The 27,715-nt window shown below is 43.2% G+C and overlaps 1 protein-coding gene across 2 annotated transcripts in view; it reads right to left on the bottom strand.

Annotated features, from left to right (window-relative positions):
• Positions 1-2,703: 2,703 nt before the first annotated feature.
• The window catches only part of ESRP1 (epithelial splicing regulatory protein 1), a 125,511-nt gene continuing 100,499 nt past the window's right edge, over positions 2,704-27,715 (bottom strand). The window contains exons 12-16 of one of the 2 annotated variants that reach the window (XM_068237668.1): positions 26,019-26,217; positions 19,004-19,172; positions 7,955-8,108; positions 4,831-4,938; positions 2,704-3,776 (exon numbers count right to left, since the gene is read on the bottom strand). In XM_068237668.1, coding sequence (XP_068093769.1) covers positions 4,855-4,938; positions 7,955-8,108; positions 19,004-19,172; positions 26,019-26,217 — 606 coding nt within the window. In that variant the 3' untranslated portion in view covers positions 2,704-3,776; positions 4,831-4,854. The remainder of the gene's footprint in view (positions 3,777-4,830; positions 4,939-7,954; positions 8,109-19,003; positions 19,173-26,018; positions 26,218-27,715) is intronic. The other variant, XM_068237670.1, reaches the window with a different exon arrangement.

Below are 27,715 nucleotides of genomic sequence, written 5' to 3'. Positions count from 1 at the left end.
TACAATGGGGCCCCCCATGCACTCTATACATAGCAATTGAAACGGCGCACTAAAAGCTGCCAATGGCAACTACAATGTCAGAGGAGCAAGAAGGGGATGGGGAACAGTTTGTTAATGATTACCACTATTCAAAGCATCCATAGAAGTGATTAATATGAGCACAGGACCAATATAGAGCTAATACTGTAGTTGAGGGAGGGCCATTCGGGGCCCCACTGGCCCAAGGGCCCCGATGCGGTCGCTACCGCTGCACCCCCTATTGCTACGCCCCTGGCGCTATATAAATACTAAATAATAATAATAATAATAAGTTCCCAAGCAATGGGTCAAGTTTGGTAGATCACCAAGGTTCTCAACAGTCCTTCAGCAGTTTTGAAAAGAATAAGAATGAGGCAAATTGCACTGTGACATTTTGCAAAAGCCAATATAAACCCATCTATACACCTGTAATTGCCACCAAACGGTGCATATACTGAATACTGACTTGTAGGCGGGTGGACACTGATGAGGTCTCAGCTGCTTGTTTACATGTTCGCTATTAAAAATAATTTGTACACATTTAGTGTTTTTATTATTCTAAGTGTTCCCAATTGATTTTTAGGTAAAATAACAGATTTGGTTTGCCGTAAATAGGATTATTTTCTAAAATGTAAAAATGTGTTCTAGTTAATGTAAATAGTTTTACATGTACCACATGCTCAGAACCTGGGTTTAAATACACAAATACAAAGGACAGGTAATGGGTTAGCGCTAATTTGTTCCTTTGGCTGGGTAATTCAGGGGCATAGTTATTGCCGGCACCTGAATTAGTTATTTTATAGTAATTCTGGTTGCAACGCTATAGCCGTAATGAATAGTCTAGATTTTCTGTAATCCCATCAACTACAATGGGAAAGGGGAAGGGTAAAGAAGGCCACATCATCAATCCCTTTTAAAGCATTTACTTAGGCTACTACTTAGCATTACTCTACAAACCTTAAAGGGAACCAGAGGTGAGAATAATATTGAGGCTGCCATATTTATCTCCTTTTAAGCAATACCAGTTGCCTGGCTGCCGTGCTGGTCCTCGGCCTCTAATTCTTTCAACCATAGACCCTGAACAAGCATACAGCAGGTCAGGGGTTTCTGCCAATGTTGTCAGAACTGACAAGATTAGCTTCATGCTTGTTTCTGGTGTAATTCAGTTCACTACTGCAGCCAAATAGATCAGCAGGGCTGCCAGGCAACTAGTATTGTTTAAAAGGAAATAAATATGGCAGCCTCCATATCACGCTCACCTCGGGTTCACTTTAAAGAGGGCTGGGTGATTTCTAGTTTTTGCTTGACCATAAACCTAAAATTCCTCTAACTCTAGACTGAAGCAAATGCTCTGTTATAAAGATAACTTACTTGGCAAGCATTAGGATTCCTAGACGGGTTACGTCTCTTATACAAACAGCCACAAGGAGCACAATATTGTAACACACAAAACTACACTTGCACAGGGAGGAAACTTAATTTAGCCAAAACCTATACATGATTGCCCATCAGCCAGCTGACAGCCAAATCCAGTACTGGCTTTGATTGGCTCAAATTCTCTGTTCCTGGGTCAGTGGAAATCTGCATGTTAGAATTTTTTGCTCACTAGTCACTACCAGGGATGGTCAATGAGATGCAAATAATTCTTAGCTGATGCAGGATTATCCAAACTCTGTATGCAAATAAATGCAGCTTGAAAATGCACCAAACCATCTAAACCTTGGTGGGACTTGTTTAAGCTGCATACAAAATTTACATTTAAGGATCAATCCACAACCCGAACATCACCCCAAATTTTCATTAAAAGAGACCACACGCTCCCAGTTACTATTTTCTCATTTTCTCTTCAGGTGCTCAACAAGCAGGGTTTTGATTTCCTTGAGGCTAGGTTCACAGTGTGACGTTTCAGAGCTGCATTATAAATACATTATCTTATAGCGCAGCTTACCGCACTGTAATGATAAGTCTATGTGACATTCACAATGCGACTTTAGCGTTGAATTGTAACGTGTAGCGTTATGACAAAGCATGGCTGTAGTGTGTTGCCTGTAAATGCACACGTTACCAGGTACAGGAAAGCATACATTTCATTGCCTGTATGCTTCACTGTATCTACTATATGCGACGACAATGCAGCGTTAATTTGCGCTACCACTTTTTGGTTGCATTGTAATGTTGCATTACGACTAATGTCGCATTACAACGCAACGTCCTACAGTGAACCTAGCCTTAAAGAGGAACTCTAACCAAGAATTTAACTTTATTCCAATCAGTAGCTGATACCCCCTTTTACATGAGAAATATATTGCTTTTCACAAACAGACCATCAGGGGGCGCTTTATGACTGATATTGTGGTGAAACCCCTCCCACAAGAAGCTCTGAGGACCGCAGTACTCCTGACAAACTGCCACAATGTAACAATGTTCACAGACAGGAAATAGCTGCTTACAGCTGTCTTTAACAGCCAAAACAGCTAGGAGCAGCTACATAACCTGCCCACAGTAACAATGTCACCATGTAATACATGTCAGAATGTGAATCTGGGAGAGGAAAGATTTTACAATGAGCAAACCCTGACTAAATCATTTATACATAATTATTGTAAAAATGAAGCACTTTATTACATTATTTTCACTGGAGTTCCTCTTTAAAAGCATCTTGTAAAAAAATAAACAGACTCAGCATATGACTTGACACTTTATTCAAACATGGCAACAATGCGCCTTGATAATAGGTGGAGGCTCCATTTGTGGAACTGCCACCGGTGCTTTATAAAGACAATTAAAAAAAAAAAAAACACTTGAAGTGAATAATTAATAAAGCGCTAATTCATACTTAAAGCAGTTCTGTCATATATAATGTTCACAAGCTATCCTCAAAAAAATATATACATATATTATATATAAAGGTAATGTAACAAACCAGGTTTGACAAAAAAAGCAAGACAGGAGTGCATCATGGGAGTGCCAGTTGCACACACAGGTAATCAGGTTCATGTTACCAGCACATAAGGGTTTTCTTTTTATTATTATTTTTTTATTATTATTTATATTTATTTTTTTGACAGCTTTTAATAACAAACTAAAAAGGTTACCGGTACATAGGACATCTGGAAAGTTTTAGGAATTTAAATGTATTTTTAAAAAAATGCATCAAAAAATTGCATGAGATCTCAGAACGCAGTGTCAGACCAGACGGTTCTTAATTGTGGCAGATTGTTTGCATGACAAGGTGAACAAACGGTTTAAGAACTAAAAAAGAAAGAAAAAAATCTAGTAAAGTATATAAAAATGTGTTACCCGCTGTATTAACACTTTCAGAGCAGCAGTTTTGAAGACCATCAGGAAGTTCCAAAATAAAAACTTATTACATATAAATTCCTTATACTTAGCGGTTTGTCCTACTTATCTAGAAGTCAGTTTTGGAAAGGGAAGATCTCCTTAATGCGGAAATAAAGCAACGTTGTCGTGTGTACATTGGTCAGCCATCAATATTTTCCTTAAGCGGTACAATACGTTGTGTTAAACAGCTGATCTCTCCTCGGGGTTCAGTAGCTTTGCACATTAGACAGTCTGTCGTTCTGCCAAGTTCTTCTGGAAGGTGTCAACCTTCTTTTTAAAGTCCAAGTCTTAGAAGTCTTACATAGGCAGACAGACATTTAAAGGTCCATCCAGTGAAGAATTCAAGTTCATAGAGAAGGACTCCAGATGCTGCATGCTTGGTGAGGTGACTACTTACAGGCGTGGTCAAGGAGGGTCTGTTGCATAGAAGACATAAAACACACATATAAGACTTTGCAGCTTAATTGCATTAACTTCATTCAAATCTCAATTTTGTCACCGATTTGCAAACTATCATTCCACATTTAATTAAAAGAAAGTATTTCCATTAACTTGGTTTAAAAAACAAACAAAAAAAAACCACCACACAAGAACAGGTGAAAGTACGAAGTAAATCTGAAAAAAAACGCTGAAAAAATAAAATAAAATGGTGAACAAACTTGCTTGACTATACTCGCTTGTAGTAGTGAAGTCCAGTTCAGCCTCATATGTCTATGTATACGCCCTGTATCCATGCGCCAAGCCCAATTCCGGGCACGACCCAGTCGTGCTTGGCGAAAAAAGATTCTGATTCCGAGCTTTCCACCCTCTCAATACATTATATTGGGGTTTCCCAACACGTCATGGTATGTACCCCCCCTTTTTTGAAATCCTGCTGTGGCCAAGTACTTCCTGGCATGAATGATTATCTCATGTAGCTCTTGATACCGATATATTTAATAGTAGTACATGGTAATCATTTCTAACCAGTTTCCAAGCATTTATTATTGCTTTTAATTAGCTAAAATACTAGAGATTGTGTTTTGTTTACATAGCATTTATTATTTTCTGAAAGTATACATTTGTTAAACTTGAATATATCACGCTCGACTACCCCTTGGACCCATTAGAAGTTCCTATTTTGGCATTAGTTATTTAGACTAACTATTTAGCAAGCTAAACAACCAATGCCTATTCCATTTCATATATGCCCCTTTATTGTGGTCTTAGGAAAGTCTTATCTGCTATCTGTCTTGACAAAGGGGCCCCTGCGTGGCCCCGAAACGTGCGTCGACCTAAGCAGGTCAGACCGTGTCTGCACATGTATGTGATGGGAGAAAAAATACTTCACGTTTATTGCTTCTACGGTATGTGTGCGGACTCCTTCATGAAAATTACTTGTATATAAAGTACAGTTTTAAGGCCCTTTAACGCCATTAGGAGAATGTGTTGATGGTAAAGTGTAGATACTGTAAATAGTATTTTACATACCTCCATATGCAGTCCCTAGGAAGACTAAATGCACACCCACTCCTTAGGGTGGGTGATCAAAGCCCGGGTCTGGTCAGTTACAGGAAGGAGACCCTCTTCAGGAGAGTACTAAGACATTAAAAAGGAGAGGAACATGAAAAGTATTGTTTAGAGAAATCAGCACTCTTGTATGGGTAGATTAGGCTGCTGCGTTTTACAAGTATGTTATTGAATACTGTACACCAGTGTTACTTGTCCGTTAGGTTGTCCCCAATACCTTTAGATGTACTTTAGTATTGCTGTACAGTGAAAAAGAATTTCTCATTTTTTGCAAAGAGATAAGTCACTGAAAGGAACACTAGCGTGAAAATGGTTACTTTGAGTATACATAAACATAAAATGTACATTTCTGCGACAGGAAATAAGTCATGCATAGTGTATTTTCCTATGTTGCAGTCCCTTACCCTAGGTAGAAAAAAAAAAAGCTGACATATCTGAAAAAATTTGGACTAAGCCATCTCCTCATGGGAGATTCTCAGTACTACCTTTATTCTTTATAAAAGCACTCCCTGGAAAGGATCGATGCAAAGATGCCTGCCGACCTTCCTACTTGCTTGCTAACTATGTCGGCAGTTGGACTAAGGCCTCGTTTCCACTTATGCGTCGGGATGCATCTTGCGAGACGTTATGCCGGCACAGCTGCTGCCTCTCGCAGCAGAATTCGGACAGTCACGCACAAAATTATGCTGCAGGGCCTCAGATTTTTCCTCGTCCACGAATTTGGATGGCTTACATAGACTTCTATAGGCTGCTAAAATCCATCCGAATTCGTGGGCGGGGAAATCGGCCCGGATTCGCAGCAATGGAAACCTAGCCTAAGCAACCACCATTCAAGTAAGTGCTTTTGTAAATAGCACTTACCAATCACCCATATGGAAAGGGACTAGTCCAAAACATGTTAGATCGGTCAGCTGTTTCCGACCTACTGTAAGTGACAGCAACATGCTAAAAAACATTTATAGTGCAACTTACTCCATGAGAAATGAACATTTATATGTATTTTACATTTTAAAATTTTTTGTAATAGTTGTCCTTTAAAACTTAACAGTTACTGATGCTGCCGCCTCAGATAGACAAAGCTAATACAGTCTATGCCAGGGCACTGCTGCTGTATGAGCACAGTCATGCTACAGAGTGAGATGAAACACATGCATGTATATCCTCTCAGTGGAGTTTTACATTTTTATAGCACATGAAAGGCTGTAGAGGATTTACATCCTCCAGGTGAACAAAATGAAATGGCCTTTCCACTAACACGGCATTGAGGAAAAATGTGGGTCAGAGCAGAGTGTAAAAAGCCCTTCAAAATTTTTTTATTTCCAGCCGAAGGGGCTGATTTTATAAGGTGGCCTTGATAACAGCAACAACACAGTAGGGTGCCTTGCCGCAGTTGGTTTGGGTGGTATAATTACTATAATGCTAGTTCTGGCACCTGGGGAAGGGGGGGTTAAGGTGGGTGTTTAACTCATGCAGAGCCAGAACAAGGTCCTCCAGCACCCAAGGCTGAGACACCAAAGTGCGCCCCCCCCAATCCCTCCCACCTCAGCTGTCACACACTGATTGCTATTAGACTAAGAGGGGCCCAAGGGCCCCAAACCCCCACACACCTTAATCTCTTATCAGGCTTGCAGTTATTGCCATGCATCTTATCTTATTTCGCTCTGCTTCAAACACAATAGGGAAAATGATTGCTGAGTGAGTTGTGTGCCCTCTCGTACACTGCGCCCAAGGCTTGAGCCTCTCTCGCCTCTGCCTCGGCCCTGGACTCATGGCTATGTTATAGCTGTGCAGTATCAGCAGGGGCAATTACTCATAAATAGCTCTATGACTTGGTTGGCAGAAGTTTGTACCAGTACACAGAGTGGGAGGGTAGTTACTGTTCGGCAAAGATAGGGGAGGGTAACCACGAGAATTAAAATACAGGTGGTTAGTATAAGGTCAGTATTACTGATATTCTGCAATTGGTATTACCGGAACCCCTTTTCCCGTGCGCCTTTATTACATGTACCTAAAGAGCAGCACAGTGGCGTAGTGGTAAGCACTCTCGCCTTGCAGCGCTGGGTCCGCCAATTTGAACCATTCCCAAGACACTATCTGCACGGAGTTTGTATGTACTCCCCATACCTGCTTGGGCTCTCCGGTTTCCGCCCACATCCCAAAAACATACAGATAAGTTAACTGGCTACGATATACACACCCCAGTGCTGGGCCGAAATTACGCATGAGCGTAATTACGCACCGTAATTCAATGTAAATTTAACTTACGGCCTTACGCGTAATTATTTACGCGTAAGCAGTTAAGTGGTATCGTAATTACGCTGTCTACCGTAATTGCTAGGTATGCGTAATTTTAAGAATACTTACGCGTAATTTTACGTGTAATTACTAACGTAAAAACTCCCCTTTTCTAAGAGTAGCCAATCAGTCAACATCCTAAGCAACCAATAGTATCTTCTCCTGCCCTTCAGTATAAGCGTACGTTTTGACGCATACGAATAATATGTACGCAATAACTGTCACATTGACTGCTATTGCGTTCACATCGTCCGTATGCGGCAAAAAATAAGCATTAATGGGTATTACGGCACTACGCGTAACATCGTAGTGTAAGCGCCTACATTATGGTATCCTTACGCGTAACTGCGTAAGTTAACGCGTAATTACAGTGATGAACCGTAGATAATTTCCTACGCTGTAACCGTAATTGCGTAATGCTTAATAGTGTAAAATTACACGTAATGATCCGTAAGCGTAGATTTTTCCATTACGACCAGCACTGACACACTCCGCGATACATGTACGGTACATACATACACTACACAAGACTATGGTATGGATTAGATTGTGAGCACCTCTGAGGGACAGTTAAGTGACAAAAATATATAAACTATGTACAATGCCATGGAAGAGGTCATTGGCCAAAGTGGGCAGAGGTTGTTTTTAATGACACTGATCCTTCACAGGAGGTCCAGGCAGGGAGGAAATCACAACACTCATTTCATACAGTTCTTATGAATGTCAGTTCAGTGCGTTCGATGTCACATTTGTTTAGCCTCTTGCCTTTTATCTTTCATGATACCCTTACCTGATAACCTTGGAAGAAGTTCAAAATCTCTTTTACGCCGGAGTTGTAGGCCAGCCCCTGCATGCGCACCACCGCGGCTGCGCCGTGAGGAGGGAGGCTGGCCGCACTGGCTGTCGCTGGGAAGAAACCAAGATTGCTTGGAGAACCTGGCGGACTGTGTGGGAAAGCAGAAGGAGGAGATCATCAGTGGAAATATGGTTAAGTGAATGACATTCTGTAATTACAGAAATAGAAGCAGCGGGTCAGGATTTCTCTTTACTGCATTGCAATATGGAGCATCTCAACCACATGGATCGGGACAAGCATCCTACCACCCGGCATTAAAGGCACATCACAAAATTACCTCATGGGGATCTACAAGTCCCACCACAGAGCCATATTCATCCATGCCAAGCACTCGTAAGGAAGAAGTACTCCAAAACGGCTACATGCAGGTTGGCAGAGTATGGCTCTAAAATTAGTATGCCATATGGCACACAGAGCACCAGCAGCTGCATGTGAGGCAGGTCATTTGGGTGCCACAATGTAAATTATGGCTATAGCGGCGCCCAGTGAGTAATTTGGGAGCCGCACTTCTAGCTGGTAGCAGAGAATGTGCAAGAAGGGACAGGTAGTGCTAGGCATAGGGTAGCAGGGGGGCTAGTTTTAGGAGTAGCTAAAGGGACGGATAGTGTTGAAAGTATGGGGGGTAATAAGAGGTGGGTTTGCTAAAGTGTTAGCATTTCCGATATTCTTGCGCCTTGATCCAGAGCTCAAATTTCCCAGTGCCCTTTCTCCATATACACCTGCATGTATTTTAGGCATTCCAGGACACAGAAGATTTACATATTTAGCAGTGATGCATCTTGGGAGATCTTTCATGCTCACATGAAGCTGAATTGCAAATACCTTATGTTTTCAGAACTTATGGGGCAGACTATAACCTGGTGAAAGGTGAGGACCTCCAGTACAGTAATTACCAGGGGTGCCTGTGCCTTCCCTAGCTCCAGTGTAGCGCAGCCACTGGCTAGATCTCTAAGCATCATCATGGAACATTTGTACACGCTAGAATCTAGGCCAAAATGGCACCCTCGTGGGCCCTTCAGGCCTCTCCCTTCTAGCATGTCTATAGGGCCTACATCTTTTGCGCTAACACAGTCTATGGACAGTTAATTTTGTCTTTTTAGGTTTAACTATTATCATTTGTAGTGGTTTTGTCCACCACCAGTTACAGGACAGTAAAGACACCGATAGGGAGGGAACCTCAGATGAATCACCTGGGTTCACGAAACACGTGAGGTGCGGTGGGGACCAGACATTTCTGAGCAGGACACTGAGCTTGTACCATTACCCGTAGATTACTGGGCTCTATCCTACACTGTGGCAGTATGGTTTCACTATGACCACACATTTGTTTTATTAACAGAATCGACACCACAGGTCCACGCAATGATTTGTGTGCAAGTATTCACTCGATACCAGCAGCGATACTTGCTCACTGTTCAGTCATTACTTATTCACGATTGTGATTGTTCTAAACTGAAATCATTGACAGTCCCTGCTCCCTCTGTCTGATATCACTTGTTTTTCTGATTTTGAGAGAGAAGTCCTTAATAACAAATTGTCTTGACACTACTCCGAGTTTCATATTATTTTATGCTACATGCATGTCTATAAGTATAGGGAATGAAAGCATGATGCGCAGTATGAAGATTAGGTCTACGAGACTGAAAAACTGGTATTGTAGGTTTGGGCGTTGCTTTGAGAGCAGTTAATTCTTCCAGTAAGCTTGTGGTCACGTTAGGACTTGCAGGGATAGCCTGCAGTATAGGAGGTCACTGTGCACCTGTTCCTGCACATGCTTCTGTTATGGAGACAAGCTTATATCACACAGAGAAATGAACAAGTCTCATTTCTCCACTTGTGTTCAGCACCAAACAAATAATTTATATCCCATTAGAAGAATTAGAAGTGTTACAAATATTGTTTCACTCCATGTGCAGTTTCACCTACTGGACTGAATTGTAAAATCTTAGGGTAGGCATACATCGACGATGGGCAGACTCAACCAAAAGACAGGTCAGCTGCCCATACATTGCAGGCCGATCAATTTCAGCATGAAAAAGGTTTTATGTGCCCCCCACGGGCAGTTATACTTTACCTACTGCCGTCCACCTACGTCTGTATTTGCGCCCCCACGTGGTTGCTGCAGTTATAGCACATGGGGTGCATGTTTGACATCACATATGTGCCCCACACACTAGAACGCTGGTAGTCACGTGTGCGTGTGTGTATATGTGTGTGCGTGCATGCATATATGTATATGTGTGCACGTTCCAGCTGCCTATCCGCAGGCGTTACAGTGCACATGAGCCGGATCTGACCCATGGGCCATCGTTTGCACAGTGCTGTGCTAAATTGCATTGTGATAAAGATTTGACAAGACTGGCCCCATGCTTGTTTTAGGTGTGATTCAGACACTACTAGTGCCAGAATGATCAGAAGGACTGCAGGCAACTGGTATTGCTTCAAGTTCCCTTTAAAGTGAACCTCCAGACTAAACATCGACTCAGCAGCAATGAAAAGGCTTGGTGTTTCTTTAACAGTTTCACAGCATCAGAACTTTGTTTCTCTTATACAAGCCTCATTTTTAGCTGCACAGAAGAAAACTGCCCGGGCTTTTTCCCCTGATGCTGTGCAAAGCATGATAGGATTTCTGATTTTGTTGTTCTCGTTCTGCTGTTTTGGTGCAATTTTTTTTTTTTACATTTTGAATTTGATATTTGAAGCCTAGCGTGTGCAGCTGGGAGGGGTTATCAGGACACAGGACAGTTGGAACTGTGTCTCCTGCTCCTTGTCACCTCCTTTTAACCAAAAAGATGGCAGCCCCCATGAATCACAAACATTTGCCTGTTCTTCTAAAACAGGGTGGGTAAGAGATTACCTATCTATTCTAATTAACATAACTAATGTAACTTGATGACAGTATGTTTAGGTTGAAGTTCCCCTTCAATACTGAGGGTACCTCTGGCTACCTAATACTTTGGGGCACCTGTAGCTTCTTAGTATTAGGCAGCCAGAAGTACCATCAATATTAAGGGGAACCGGTAACTACCTATGATAGGCAAGGGAAGTAAGGGAGAAGTGACAGCTGGGACAGCCAGCACACTTGTAGTGCAGTTCGGTGGGCATTTATAGGTTCATGGAGGGTGAAATCTAAGGTGCCAGGAGATCTGTGCCTATAGGCTCCTGTGAGGTAAATCCGGGCCAGTGTGAGACTAGCAAGCAGCAGCCTACTGAGCGGGAATAAGTAGTAATGCACTCTTTACTTATTCAGCGATCCTCTGTGGCGGTTCACTAAAACAACGATGTGGGGCAGCTGTAACCGCTGGACTGTCGACCTGTACCGCACAGGATGATGGGAGATTTCTCTGGCATGTGTATGAGGCTCAAGTCTTCATGTATTAGCTTTGGGATAAATGGTCATTTTAAGACCTACAAAAAGAACCAGGTTTGCCATCATTGGCTGTGACTCATGACTGGCTTCTATCGGTGAAAGTTATCAGCAGCTAAAAGACCAGCCTGTCCTCATTCAGAGGGAATTTCTGCTCTGCCACACCTCAGCCCTGCAAACTATAGAGCAGTAGAAGAGTAGCTGCATTTTCTGAATAAACAGCATTCTTCATACTCCACAGAAGCTGCAGGAGAGCGGAGGCCTTGACCTTACTCAACTATTTCACTCCAGGGCAACTATCTGGCAGCTTGCGAGACTCCTGCTCATAACAGAAGCATTCACTGCAAGAGATTTAATGCTGCTCAGTCACCCATTACCTGCCTGCCACTGCCCCTTCAATATCAATACAACCATTACAAAGTGCTCTGCCACCCTCAAATGTTCATTAGAAGTATAATTTCGCTTTCTTTAAAACAGAAGGTGTTTGCAATAATTCAGCTTTAAAAGGAACCAGACTGTGAGAGGTATATGGAAGTTGCCATATTTCCTTTTAAACAATACCAGCCTTGCAGTCCTGCTGTTCTTTTTAATCAGTAGGGTCTAAATCACACACCTGAAACAAGCATGCAGCCAATCTTCTAAGCTTGGTCATAGACATCTGCATAGCTCCCTACTATCCCTCTTTTGGAGGGACAGTCTCTTTGGGAACCCTGTCCCTCTTTCTCCCTCATTTGTCCCTCATTCATGACTGATGTACACATTGTGTAAATATATGTATTTTTCTACTGAAAAAATGTGTTCATTTCACTCAACTTTATTTCTATACTTTAAATGGATATACGGTATTTCTTATTGTCAAATATTACTATGAGTGAAAATGAACCAGTACAGAAAGGACCAATGTGGTTTGAATTCTAAAAACACATTTTTCTTATGAAATCTTTATCGTATGCATGACTAGGGGTGTGTTGAGGCGTGATTAGGGGTGTGGCTTAAGTGTTCATCTCATCTTGAAAAGTGTGGATCCGATGCATAATCTGATCTGCATGCTTGTTCAGGGTCTATGGCAGAGGATCAGCAGGACAGCCAGACAATGCGCATTATTTCAAAGGAAATTAACATGTCAACCTCCATATCCCTCAGCAGCTGTGATTTCTCATGACGCATCACTCCTGAATATGTAAATAATCTCTTTATAAAGAGCCAGGCTGCACATCCAGAACTGCTGGTGTATAGTGAGCCTGTAGCTAACAAATGTTAAAGAGCCACATCAACCCAACATACAGACAGCCTATTTCAGACTTCTGGTGCTCATCAATGCATGGCATGGAATCATACGGCTCTATGGGATAGGGCTTTGGCCAGTACTTAGAATACCCAGATAGTTCATGGTGACCTGTAAGTTATACACCAGCAGTTCTGGATGTGAACCTGGCTTCCAGGGGCATAAAGATTATTTTCATATTTGGGCGTGATGCATCATGGGAAACCACAGTTGCTCACCTAAAGCTGAATTTTTGCAAATACCTTCTGTTTTAAGAAGGCCTGTTCACTAAGAAGGTCTTATTAAATTATGGGTGTATTAGCACCTTAACCTCTTGACGACCAGCTAACGCCGATTGGCGTAAACTGGTCATCTGCGGGTTTCCATGGAAACCTTTCCATGTCCGTTCACGGAGGGAGTCTCCGTGAACAGCCGGAGAGCCGCCGATCGCGGCTCGCCGGCAAAATGTAAACACGCGGGGAAGAAATCCCCGCTGTTTACATCATAGGGCAGATCGGCGATCTCTGATTGGCCGGGGATCGCCGGCATATGATAGGCTGAAGCCTATCCTTCAATGCGCAGGACAGATATCCGTCCTGCGCAGCCCAGGAAGGAAGAGGTAGGGAGGGAGAGAGAGGGATCACAGAAAACGATGGAGGAGGGCTTTGAAGAGCCCCCCCCCCCCCGGCAAAGTGCAGCAAGCCGGCGGCGATCAGACCCCCCCCCAGCAGGACATCCCCCTAGTGGGGGAAAAAAAAAGGGGGGGAGGGGGAAGTCTGATCGCCCTGGCATAATACTGATCTGTGCTGCGGGCTGGAGAGCCCACGCAGCACAGATCAGGCAAATCACCCCTGGTCGACAAGTGGTTAAAGAGGATCAGAGGTGAACTTTTACTCATTGCATAATAGTGTTCTTTTCCTATTGTTTATAGGGCATTCCTCAAGCGAAATATTTTTTTGTTTTTGTTTTAATACTCTAATTCCCTATAAACTAAATGAATCACGCCCACAGGTTTTCAGAGAGCCAAGGCAGTAGCAAGGGTTCATGGGAGCTCAGTCTGGGCAGGAGGAGGAGGAGGTGGTGTTACTAGCCATTGATTTCAGAGGTAGAGGGGAGGAGGGAGGGATTAGGTTTTTTTCACAGGCTTAGGCCCAGTGCACACCAAAACCGCTAGCAGATCCGCAATACGCTAGCGGTTTTGGGAGCTGATTTCAGAGCGATTCTAGGTAGGTTTAGAGAGGTTTTCTAAACATACCTAGCGGTTTTGGGTGCATTTTTGTGTAGCAGATTACACATTGTTACAGTAAAAGCTGTTACTGAACAGCTTCTGTAACAAAAATGCCTGGCAAACCGCTCTGAAGTAGCGTTCTTCAGAGCGGTTTGCGTTTTTCCTATACTTTACATTGACGAAACGCTTCCGAAAACCGCAAACGCGCAGCAGGAGGAGCGTTTGCGGCTTGGCAAAAACCTCAAACCGCCGGTGTGCACCATCCCATTGCAATACATTAGCCAAGCATTTTTCCAGGTGGATGCGGCCGGCGGATCGCTCCAAAAACCGCTCGGTGTGCACTGGGCCTAAGTGATCAAGATACAGATAAGCCTGCATCTGTGTAATGTTTACAAACATGGCTGCGGTCATTGTATCACAGGAAGAAATAATCATTTTCTATTAAAGCGGTTTGCAGCTATATTTGCTGTGTAAACTATCTAAACTTTAGATAAGATATATAGACAAGTTACTTGTTATAGTTAGTTTTTCATCTCGGATCCACTTTAACAGACCTACGCAGTCAGGAAACAGATTACAAATATGCAAATACTGTCATAAACCTCCATCACCAGCAAAGGGTGCACAGAGAGGCAAGCGGGTCCACAGATTTTGCAGGACTGGGTAAGGCCCTGTTCACACTTGCGTTTCTGTGCCAAATGGACCGGATGACCGGACCGGATCAGAACCGTACGGTTCCAATCCAGATCCGGTCGCGTTGCATCAGGTAGGTGTATACGGCTGCAATCCGGATCAGTTTGGTAAAAGAGATACAAAAATAAATAAAAATGTTGGGGTCTGGGAGGTCAGCAGAAGGTGCACCTGTAGAATAAGGTCCTCCGCTGTTTAGGGCCTCACCGCCACGTCAGACATACTGCCAAACAGCTCCAGAAATTATTCACTGCTGCTCCACTCCAAAAATGCTGGGCCCATGTGTCCCCATGCAAAATGACCGCTAGAAAATGCATAGGAAGTGGGGTAGAATGTCAGTTTTTTAAGGCCAGTGTGCTCTGTGCTTTCCGTTCCCCATTGGTTTCTATGCACGGATGGTGCAGTCAGGCTCTGGGTGCGTGGGCCGGATGATCCGGACCCGAAAAATAGAGCATGTTGGAAAAGTGTCTGGAGTCCGGATCCGATCCGGCTCTGTTCTGTACGGAACGTACGCGTATGAACGTCCGCATAGACTTTGCATTGCTATGCGGAACGTACGTTCCGTTTGTACAGTATACGGTCCGGATATGATCAGGCGAATCCGGACAGCGAACGCTAATGTGAACCGGGCCTAAGACTCTTCTTCTACATTTGGCAGCTTCATTATAGATATGACGTATCTCGGAGGGTGCATTTATATTCCTGATAGCCCATACAATGGTTTTTTGCCAGTACTGCAGATAACTATATGTATTGTGACATATATTATTTACGTGGTATTAAGTTGGCTGATCTGTGCGCTGCATGGTTTTAAATGATTTTATTGGTTGCTGGGATAAGTCCCTAATAAACATTATTGACTATTTATCTTTGGTGATCTATTATGGTAGCCTAGATGGACGCTTTTTGTGGATTTATAAGAGTTAACAGGTCCATGGCCTTGACCCTCTTTGGGGGCCTATTACTCACTCTCTTTTGTGATAAGGCACTGTAGACACGTGCCTACAGGCGCCTGATGACAGAAAGGTGGCTCACTCCCCTCCCAGAGCGCCTCCCTCTTTCTTTCCCTATGCATTAGTCCCGAGCAAAGTGTAAATGAGAGGTTACTCACCCAGCTCTCAGCATTCCACTTATCAGATCTCCCTTCAGTTAGTGGTGCCTCTAGCTGCTTAATTCTGAGGGTACTTCTGGCTAATTAATGCTAATGTAGCCATCTATGAAGGGCAAGAGAAGTAAGGGAGAAGTGACAGCTGGGACAGCCAGCACAGTGTGGCTTGGCGGGGGGTTTGTGGAGGGTGAAGTGTAGAGTGCCAGTACATCTGTGCCTATAGGCTCCTGTGATATAAATCCGGGCCTGCATGGGGCCCCAAGCACTCGATATTGAGCCACAAAACCTCCCAAGGACAGCTTCGGTGTCAGAGGTGTATTTGGAGTAAGGAAACAGTTTAAAGAGGATCTGTAACCTCAAAAAATCCCCTGGGGGGTACTCACCTCGGGTGGGGGAAGCCTCCGGATCCTAATGAGGCTTCCCAGGCTGTCCTCTGTCCCACGGGGGTCTCGCTGCAGCCCTCTGTGCAGCCGTGACGTAATATTTACCTTCCTGGCTCCAGCGCAGGCGCTCTGACGGCTGTCGGCTCCGAACTACACGGAAATACCCGATCGCCGTCGGGTCTGCTCTACTGCGCAGGCGCAAGTTTCCGGCGCCTGCGCAGTGGAGCGGACCCGACTGAGATCTGGTATTTCCGCGTAGTTCGGAGAGGAAAGCAGCCACAGCGCCCTAGCTGGAGCCAGCAAAGGTAAATATTGAAATTACAGTCGGCACAGTCGCCGGCTGTTCAGAGGGCTGCAGCGAGACCCCCGTGGGACAGAGGACGGCGTGGGAAGCCTCATTAGGATCCGGAGGCTTCCCCCACCTGAGGTGAGTACCCCCCAGGGGATCTTTTTCATGTTACAGAGTCTCTTTAAGGATTGCCACTAGGTGTTCAAAGCCAACATAGCACCAATGAAAAGCTAATAAGATAGATGGAGGACCCTTAATGGGCCCCTCTAGTCCAGGTGCCGTCGCATCCTCTGCATCCCCTATTGCTACGATACTGGAGAGTAGTATGTTCTGTTATGGTACATACAGACATCTCTTCTGAACGTGGTCATTGTGCTAATGACTTCTAGGAAATTAGGAAACTTGCTACCAATAAACTATACTAAACAAATAATATGTGCCACAGAGCATCTCTTTACCTGTAAGGATGGCGTTTCTAGGCTTCATTTCTTTTGTATCTTGTGTTTACTGTGCTTACAGACACAAATAGGCACAAACGAGAATCAGAGCCCCCATTTTTAAATTATCACTCACAATGACTTTGTCAGTCAGGAACACCTGTTTACCTTCAATATTGCCATTTCCTCCCTTCTTGAGAAAAGTCCAGCTCTGAATGAGTCAGGTTAAGTGAAGTCTTATTAGCTGCCTGAAGTCATTAGAATGTCCTGTCACATGTGGCTGCAGCCAGGGGCGTAACAATAGACCCAGCAAGGGATGCAGCTGCAGGGGGCCCCATAGGGGGATACGTTTCTTTTCCCTGTCCTGAGAGACGGACAACTAAAGAAAAAAAAAATTCTGCTCCCTGCACAGTTCTAATGACTGCATCTGCTCAGCCACGGATAACGAATCATACAAAGTTTTGTAGATAAAAATTTGTAGACAGTGCCTATTCAGTGTAGCAGGCTCTTGTGTACAGCGCTGTTCTGCCCCCAGCCTTTCCACCCCTCACCAGGTGCTGTGTACTGTAGTGATGCTGGAGAATTCTGCTGAGCCAGTTCTGCTACATCAGAATGGACAGTGTGTGTGTAATAAGCTGAGGCTGGGAGCACACTTGCCTGTCAGTTTTCTGCACACCATGTGTATCTGTGTGTGTGAAAACATGCATGTTTTACCACTGGAGATAATGTTATTGATAGAGAAAATGCATGCAGTGCTTCACTGCTGTCTGTTTTTATTTGCATGGGGAAAATACATTCAAGTGTGCACTAGAAAATTGAAAAAGATTCTCAGTTTACCTGTATAAAAAGCAGGGGGGAGGGGGCCCCACCCAAAGTTTGAGGGGGCCCCACCCAAAGTTTTGCACGGGGGCCTAGTGATTTCTAGTTACCGGTACGTCTCTGGCTGCAGCCTATCAGGAACGCATATTAAAAAGAGCAGTCATGAGACGGTTATCAGCAAAGGAGAGAGGTTGGGAGAAGTACACAGCTGCTGGGAGTGTCCTACGATCACTGAAATTACGCATGTATGAGACAGTGGGGGTCGATTCATTAAACATTGGGAATATCACCGCGCACTCACAGCAATATTACCATTACTTCCACATGCAAGTACCGCGAGATACGCTAGTAGCGTGACCCACAGTACTCCAGTAGCACGGCCGTTGCTACGGTAACATGCGCGTTACCGTAGTAGCAGGCACACTACTAGAGTACTACAGGTCACGCTACTAGCATATCTCGCAGTGCTTATGCGCAGAACTAATATTGCTGTTTGTGCATAATAATACTACTACCGATGATTAAGGCGTCAACCTCAGGGAGGTTTGAGAGTTGGAACCTGAGGTTTTAACTGAAATATTAACTATATAAAACCATATTAACTGAAAAAAATAAATCTTCCAATAAGAAATGTATTTAGTTTACCTGTTTTTAGTACTCGCTGTGGGATTTAAGAGAAGTGTGATATCAAAACCGGCAGACATTCTTTTGTTTTTCCATCTTTACTGTTTCTCTGTGATGCCAAAAGGGACATCACTTCTGCTCTTTTCTTTTTTATACCTAATTCAGTGTTCATTTACTGCTTATTTTACAGTTGACTGTGCCTCCCACAGCAATCGCCTAGATAACAGGCTTACATCGCTGTGTAAACTCTTCAAAAGGGAGAGGGGATTCAATTACCTTCTGGTCACAGTGTCATTGTCTTATCTGAAATGGGAAGTTTGTCATTTGTATTTAGAGATACGACTTCCCACAATCCTGTTGGCACTGCACAGTTCGGCAAAGGCACACAGACCAGGAAAAAAAAAAAAAAAAGGGGTGGGGTCTACATTTCTATTCGGGGCACGAAGTAATTTTAGCCAATTTTTTGGTTTTTGGTTGTTACAACCCCTTTTAATCGAATAAATGTTTTGGGGTTCATTTTAAACATCCCACATTCCCTGACCTGCTGCTTTTCTTCTCCCCACTCTAGTTTAGCATTAAAGCAAATGCTATGAAGTTGTGAGTGTGGCTGGAGATCATGTTGGGAATCTGGGACTACAATGCTAGTTGCTTTGCTGATCAAGGTCGCCACCAACTGGCAACTTCTGATATATCGGGATTGTTCATACATTATCTCTCATGTCTAAGCATGAAAGGCATGAAAAAGAAAGCCTTCATTTTCACAAGAAGTCTTACCTTGGGTAGTAAGCAGTGTAGTTCATGAAGAGCTGAGCTCCAGGGTAATATGCGGCTTGCGGTTGTAGGGCGCGAGGATTCAGGAGCAGGGAAGGCTGGTAGATAGTAGCTGCCTCTGCAGGGATAACAGCTGTAGGTGCAGGAAAGGTGTATGATGGAGGAGACAGACCTAGTGGAGGAGAAACACAACATAAAACACAAGGCAGAGGAACAGGCTCAGCTGAGGAGACCTCTATACAATCCTGTGGTCTTCTGTGAAACTGGTTCTCTACCAACAGAATGGTGAAAATAAAACGTTTCACACTTAGGAGGATCTACTTTCGTATATAGACACTACTCCACCATACATGTCCACACTATAACTGGCTTATGCTCGATCATCAAGCTTTATATGCTCGCTGTGGATGCCCAGACCTCCGCCCACAGCTCAATCTCATTTCAAACCCTCCATAAAGCACTACTACAAAATGATAGCTGCGCTGAAGCTGTCAGGAGGAAAATAAGAAAGCCAATAAAGCAAAAGTTTATAGTACCCAGACTGAGAATTCTTTTCCGGCTAAAATGAGCCGTATGTGCTAGGATACAGGCACTTAGTAGAACTAGTCTTCAGTTTTAATACCCAGGTGCTAAAGGACTGGACAGTCTCCAAAAAAAACAGAAAAATCAGCAAACTGAAGAGAGAGGGGGTTATTAAGCCAGGCTTACTTAAAGAGGAACTGTCGCGAAAATCTTAAAATTTAAAGAACACATACAAATAAGTACATTTCTTCCTGAGTAAAATGAGCCCTAAATTACTTTTATCCTATGCTGCTGTCACTTACAGTAGGCAGTAGAAATCTGACATTTTGGGTTAGTCCATCTCTGCATGGGCGATTCTCAGCATGGCCTTTATTTTTTATAAAGACATTCCCTGAAAAAGATTTCTACAAAGATGCTGGCCAGCCTCCCTGCACACTATCTTGGCAGTTGGACGGAGCAAGTGCTTTTAAAATTAAAGAAAAAGCCTGAGAACCCCGCATGAAAAGATGGGCTAATCCAAAATCTGTCAGTAATGTCAGATTTCTACTACTTACTGTAAGTGACAGCAGCATAGGAGAAAAGTAATTTCTGGCTCATTTTACTCTAGAAGAAACGTACTTATTTGTATACGTTAACATGTATTTTAAATTTTACAATTTTCGCGACAGAGGTCCTTTAAGAAATAATTTTGGTAGATTTACAGATTTACTCAGGTTTGTGATCAGTAGAGATCATAAGAAATTCAGCAAACCTGGACTGGATGTTTCTGCTAGGTACCAAAAATTTGCATCCTTATTTGGGTCAGAGAGAGAGTGGGATCATTGAAGGGCTAATAAATTAGTAGTTGCGCATACACTCAACGCAAACTCTTTTTAAAGGCTGACTACACTTAAGGCTCATACACACATCAGACCATAGTCTTTTGAAAATGAAAGATCACAGACCAATTTTACCCCCTTCCATGTAGTATGAGAGCCATACCTACACAGTCTTTTCTATGGAGCTGAACTCCCCATCAGACAGAAATCTTTGCAAGATGCTGCACACAAAGATGCTGTAGACATTCAAAAGATCAGTATCTGCAAAAGATCTGTTCCTGCAAAATGCATTCATAGTCTGATATCTGCAGATCATCATACACACCTTGTTTAACAGACATTTATCTGCAGATCAGATCCACCAGGATGGATTTTCAGATCTGCAGATGATGGTCTGATCTGCAGATGAATGTCAGTTAAACAAGGTGTGTATGATGATCTGCAGATCTCAGACTATAAATGCAATTTGCAGGAACTGATCTTTGGCAGGAACAGATCTTTTGCAGATACTGATCTTTTGTGTCTGTACAGCATCTTTGTGTGCAGCATCTTGCAAAGTTTTTTTCTGATGGGGAGTTCAGCTCCATAGAAAAGACTGAAGGTATGGCTCTCATACTACATGAAGGGTGGTAAGATTGGTCTGTGATCTTTCATTTTCAAAAGACTATGGTCTGATGTGTGTATGTGGCCTTAGGCCCGTATTCAATTGACTTTTCTTCTTCTTAAATTTGAGGTTTTCTAGTACTGGAGGGCAGCAAACTGGACTCTTACTGTCTGCCATTCATAAGCCCACATGCCCTCAGTGATGGCAATGCCCCTCAGTATACTTACAAAAAGTAAAGCATAAAAGAAAGATCAGTCTGAGTATATAAAGATATAATTACACTTGATGGGCCAATTAAACAGCAGATCTACTGGAAACATTACAGGGTGCAGGATCGGCTTTTAGGAGGGCCTGAGCCCACTAACGCAGTTGTGCCCACTTTTCAGCATCTGTAACGATGTGTTGCTGAAAAGCGGACACAACTGCACACAACTGTTAGTGGGCTCAGGCTCTAATAGATTTTCCCTGAGTGTAGGATTTGAACAAATACTTACATTGAAATTCCTATAGTGAAGCAGCCACACCAAATCACGCCTGTAGCATGTAAACCTTTTACAGGAAATCACATTGAAGTGAATGGAGAGGTTTTTTGCAATTTTTATCTCGGGAAATAGCAAACGTAAATGAAAAGGCGATATTGGCGATAATGGTTTAGCACTCCACCTGGTGGCCTGTCCAGCTCTGTGTGCTCAATAACAGTAACCAAGAACCAAATGCAATGCAAACTGGGCACAACATGTAGTTGTGCCAATCAAACCCTACAGGCCAGGCTTTCCATAAGGCACTGTAGGCACGTGCTTACAGGCTCCTGATGGAAAGGCGGAGTGCCTACCTCTCCTTTCCTACGCAGATTCCTGAGCAGCACATAAAAGGTTACTCACCCGACTCTGGGCATTCCACTGACAAGATCTCCCTTCAGCTGTAGCTACCTAATACTTGGGGCACCTCCAGCTACTTAGTATTAGGTAGTCAGAGGTACCCTCAGAATTAAGGGGTACCTCTGGCTACCCATGCCTGGCAGAGGTGACAACTGGACCAGACAGCTAACTTGCAGTGTGGTTCGGTGGGGGTTTGTAGGCTCATGGAGGGAAAAGTCTAGGGTGTCAGAACTTCTGTGCCGATGGGCTCCTGTGATGTAAATCCAGGCTTGCCTACAGAAAATACATTCTGATTGGCCCAATTCCCAGCTGCATACAATTTGCATTAAATGTCCATGCAGAATTCCCACAGGTCGCACTCAGACTCTGCGACTTTGAAGGAAGCCATACAAAAGCTGATCACAGGAATGAGTGACTATTTGATTGAATAATGGCCAAGTATTACTCCCATTCCGCTGCATCCCTCCTGTTACAGGGAACACAACTCTCACTATGAATCTAGTCTGAGGCCTTGTGCACATGGTACACCTTTATAACTGATGCAAAAACAGATAGAAAAACAGATACTGCTTTGTGAATTAATATCTGTTTTTCTCAGCTTGTGCCTAACCCTAACTGACATGAGCTCCTATACCTGAGCACCAATGATGACTAAGGCCCCATTCACACTTAAAAGCGCAAAACGCCGGTGATTACCGCCGTTGTTTTGCGGGAATGATTTTCCACGATTACACGTCGAAAAATCACTGGACACTGACGATTTTTCCGCGATCGCATTTAGCGCTTCTATAGCACTGAAACGCAATCACCAGGAAATTGCCTGAAAATGGTGCAGGCTACGCATTTGCGTTTCGCGATTTTGGGTGTTTGCGGCGATTAGTGCAAATCGCCCAAGTAAGAACAGGCTCATAGGGTTTTATTACACTAGCGCTTTTAAAAAGTGCTAGTGTTTGAGCTTTTTGCCGAAATCGCGGCAAAACTCTCTAGTGTGAATGGCCTAACTGATGTTTTGCACCAGATTTCTGCCGATAGTCAAGCAGAAATTATCCTGTTTCAGTCTTGGCTGAGCCTGAGATGGGCAGTGAAGCGGTTCCCTTGCAGAAAGGTAATGCTAGACGGGGAGACACCTGCAGGGTGCAGTTACTGAAGCTTGTAAACACTCAAACGTGCGCAAACCTGCAGAGGATGACATTCTGAAAATCAGATTTCAGGACAGACGTCCCGGTTCAAAACTATTTTGTTTTTTAATTGGGGGGGGGGGGGGGGGGGGAGGGGGGGGAAAGGAATGTTAGAGACAAAACAAAGTCTGATGTATTTTCGGTAATATGTGGCTCCTAAAAGAAAAACATTTCTTTGCTACAGATGATACAAATCCTGAAATACATCTGCAGTGTGTCTACTTCCTGCTTTCATGGAAGCAGACATACGGTTAACATCCTGTGTTTACAAATTAGCTACTCAGCTGAGGCAACCAACTGACAGCTCAAATTACAGCTGTGATTAGTCACAGATGAGGGGGAATTAGGCAGGCTAAACTCTCTAAATTCATACAGGGTGCCTTTTCCTCAGTTTTCCTTCAGTCCTGTGCAAGAGTTCAGGTCAACTTTAATTGATCCAGAGCAGGTCTGTGGGAAAACCCATTTTGTCCAATGATCCTGGTATAGAAACGAAAGCCCCAGTAGGTCTATGTGGTCACCGGGCAGCATTGTCTCCCGACAAAGGTATACAATTCAGATAAATATACATCATAAAATAGAGGAAAAATCAAGAATGCAGCTTCACACTTTGCTTTGGATAAAAGCTTCTAATCTACGAAAAGTGACATAAAGGGGAACTAAACCCAAAATGCAGAACTCATTACTTGAGACTGGTTTTGATTGGTAAAAAGGTGTATAGTACCCATTTCTTATCTTACAGCATTCCCTACAGGCAGTCTGTGGCAAACTTGCCATTGCGAGGAGTTAGTGGATTTGAGATAAACTTTTACTCATTGCATAATTGTGTTCCTTACATATAGTTTATAGGGCATTCCTCAAGCCAATTTTTGTTTTGTTTTAATACCTTAATTTCCTAAAAACTAAACAAGACTCGCCCACAGCTCCTCCAGCACCTTGGCACTCTGTGACCCGTGTAGCAAGGGATTATGGGAGCTCAGTCTGGGCAGGAGGAGGTTACTAGCCAGATTCCAGAGGCAGAGGGGTGGAGATGCAGATCAGCTTGCCTGTGTGTAATGATCACAAGCAGAATATGGCTGCTCTCATTGTATCACAGGAAGAAGTAATAATATACTGTTGAAGCGGTTTGCAGCCAGATTTGCTGTGTAAACTATATAAACTTTAGATAAGATATATAGACAAGTTACATAGTTAGTTTTTCATCTCGGATCCGCTTAAGGGACCATAATCATGTTAAAAAAAAAAACAAAAAAAAACCTGTCAAATGTTAAATACATGTAAACACATACTTACAAGACCTACGTTTTCCCCAGAAAGATTGCCTATAAATTGCCTTTTCCTATGTTGCCGTCACTTACAGTTGGTAGTGAAAATCTTACAGGTCTGAATTGGAGAAACCCTGAGAATTTCCCACCAGAAGATCAGATGTGTTAGATTTTTTATTTCCTACTCTGACAGCAACATTGGAAAAAAGTTATATATAGTACATTTTACTCTGGGACAAAGTACATCTTGCATGTATTTTTACATGCTTTTATTATGCTTTTTACATTTTGCAATGTTTCACCATAGTGGTCCTTTAAAGCAAACATGAAGTGAAAATAAACTTATGAGATAATGAATTGTATGTGTAGTACAGCTAAGAAATAGATTAATAGCAAAGGGGAAAAAAAGTGTAATATTCCAGTAAAGGAAAAGGGGAAAAAAAAAAAAAAAAAAAAAAAAACTTCGGTTACCTATGCAAAAGAGCTTATCTGATCAATTCAACCCACTGGGTGAAATACAGTCCTGTTTTCTGAGGCACTTAAAGTGACCCATAGATGAAGAAAACTGCCTTTTTTTACTCACTCGGGGGCTTCCTCCTGACCCATAAGCATGGATGTGTCCCTCGCCGCCGTCCTGAAATCCTCCGTTCAACTGCAGTCAACTCCCGGCAAGTGGCTCAGTCTGAGTGACGTCAGCCGGGGCCTTCTGCGCTTGCGTAGAATGTCTGCGCATGCGCAGAAGGTCCACCGCTGAAGTCACTAAGCTGCTTACCGGAGCTCACTGTGGCTGAACGGGACATCGTAGGAGGACGGCGAGGGACAAAGCCATGCTTATGCTGGAGAAAGCACTGGGTAAGTAAAAAACGGCAGCTATTCTCATCTCTGGGTCACTAACAGCCAAGAATCACAGTGAGAGACTGCTTGAGATAAGGTTTTACTGAAAAAAAGGTCTTTACTTCTGATTTGTTGTACAGCTTTAAAGACAGGGTGTGGTTTTAAAACTGCAAATGTAACAGAATGATGCAATGTTCTAAAAAACAAACAAAAACAAAAAAACCTATATAACAAAATAAAAAATGACTTTTCTTTGCTACTAACGTTCATTATCCATACTACACATACAATTCATTATATCGAGTTTTTTTTCTCACTTCAGGCTTGTTTTAAGTGCGGACTTCAAAATGAAGTACCAACAGCAACCAAAATGGTTTCATATAGTTCCCCATTTAGTAAAGAGAATTTGTACTGGCTGCACTGAGTTCACTTACTTTGAACTTTGCACACTTCATCAAATAGGTCAGTTGGATTAGGCAGTCTACTGAAAGCTTATTCCTGATTGGTTGACTCAGGCCTTTGTGTAGCCCAAGTTAAGGGTTTCTATAAATGGGTATTAGTAATGACTGGCAGGTAAGAAATGGAGAACAAGCCAATCAGTTTTTACAGTATACAGAAACCAACATTGCAAGTTTCCATGCTGGCACAATATCAGGACTTCATATGCGTTATCTAATAGGATGGCCTCACTCTTTGGTTTAGTTCCCCTTTAATGGGCAGCATAGAGATCCCATAGACATTCCCACTGGTGCCCCAAATCTCATTCACCACAAGAGAATTGCAACCGTTGATTTGTGTGCGTTTGTGAGTGAACACGATAAACGGCCAACGATGAACCAAAATACCCACAGGAAGGAAAGCAGTTCCAACACCTACCAGCTCAAGCGCAGAGAAGCGGCAAGACCCTCAAGCCCACACTTACATGGTAACTTACATGGCGGCGGGGACAAGCCATTGCGATTTAAAGTTCCCCCCATTAAGACAAAGTTCATCTCCTCAGCAGAACACTGAAACACCTCCACGTATCTGTCCTTCATGGTCTTCTTGTGACACTTCTGTGCTGCCAGGAAGGCCCGCTCTGCAGACTTCATCTGAATGAAGGAGTCCCCTGATGGCCGACCCTTTATGGAGGTAAAAAATATTAAACTTATGGCATAATACCTGTGTTCCTTGAAGTAAAATAGGGTTATAACATGGACACGTGCAGAACATTTTGCTTTTCCCTGCAACAGTGACATCACAACAGCATGGCGCTATTGACCTGGAGTACCATCACCTTCACTGGCTGCTGTGTGCCTGTACAGAGCTTCCATTACATGAGGGCCTTACCATAACATCTGCTAGCTTGTAAATAAACACAATATTTTATACATTTCCACACACACAACAAAAAAAAAAAAAAAAAATAAGTAAAGTGTGTCCTCTGGGCTAAAAACTACCACCTTACAGGTTTGCATGCTGAGAATCAGGAAGTAGAAAGCGGGCAGCGCTGCAGAAGACAGATGGGACCTTTAGTGGAGGCCACTGGAGGCAGCCAGCATAGACCATAAACGCCGCCCACTGCATGCAACTCTGCATGGGATGGGGGGGGGGGGGGGGGAATAGGGAGCACAACAGAGGGGCCACCAGGGTGTGTGTGTGTGTGTGTGTGTGTGTGTGTGTGTGTGTGTGTGTGTGTGTGTGTGTGTGTGTGTTTTGGGGGGGGGGAGGGGAATTTCAGAGGGACCACTAAACCACCACTAGGGAATCCTTTGGAGTAATGCGGGAATCCTTCCTAAAATTTAATTGGTCCATTTTCAGTATTCATAAGTTTGCATAAACCGTCTTCAACGGAGATCTATTTGCATCTCATTGAGTTCGGAGCCTGTCCCCGTTCTACAAATAGAGTGAGCAAAAGCCTTGAAACGTTAAGTAGGGTAACCTTTTCTTCTATAAAAAAAAAAAAAAAAAAAAACACACACACGCAACAACAACTTTAAAATCTAGGATAATGCCTCCTGACAAGATTGCTATTACAGTTTGTACTATGCCCGAACATTTCTGATACTGTACACATTTCCTGATCCTGTTATTGCCCTGCACTTCCTGCTGGTGTAAAGGGAGCTGTGAGCACTGAGTGTCCACAGCACAGTGACTGATATTATGTAATCCACCTGAAGAAAACCGTAAATTCTTTCCAAGATCCAGAAACTGGATCGGTTATTGGTAACCTGCCAATACGAAGTTTCTCCAGAACAATGGTTTCAGCGGATTAATATGGCTCACGTGTTACAACAGGAATGCATGCAAAGACAAATATCCATTCTCTAGTTTGATATACAGGGTTATCAATCAGAGAGAGACACACACACACACACACGTAACTCATAGCAACTGTACAACACAAGATAAAGAAAGAGGTGAGTGCATGACTTCCCTGATACTAGTGTAGAACAACACTTTGTGCACCAAAATATATGCAGTTATGCAGTAGGGCTTTTTCAGAGACCACAACAACGGCACCACTTGTGTTTAAAATGTCTTTTCTGTTGGCGTTACAAATCGATGCCCCTTGTATTCTATTGGTGAAAACCCTCCAACACAGGTGATAAATCACTAGTGAGATGGACCCTTGTATGC

The sequence above is a fragment of the Hyperolius riggenbachi genome, chromosome 5 (assembly GCF_040937935.1).
Source record: "Hyperolius riggenbachi isolate aHypRig1 chromosome 5, aHypRig1.pri, whole genome shotgun sequence".
In the NCBI taxonomy this organism is placed as follows: domain Eukaryota; kingdom Metazoa; phylum Chordata; class Amphibia; order Anura; family Hyperoliidae; genus Hyperolius; species Hyperolius riggenbachi.
Note: the sequence above shows the minus strand (reverse complement) of the source record. Positions and strands in the feature narration are given on the sequence as shown.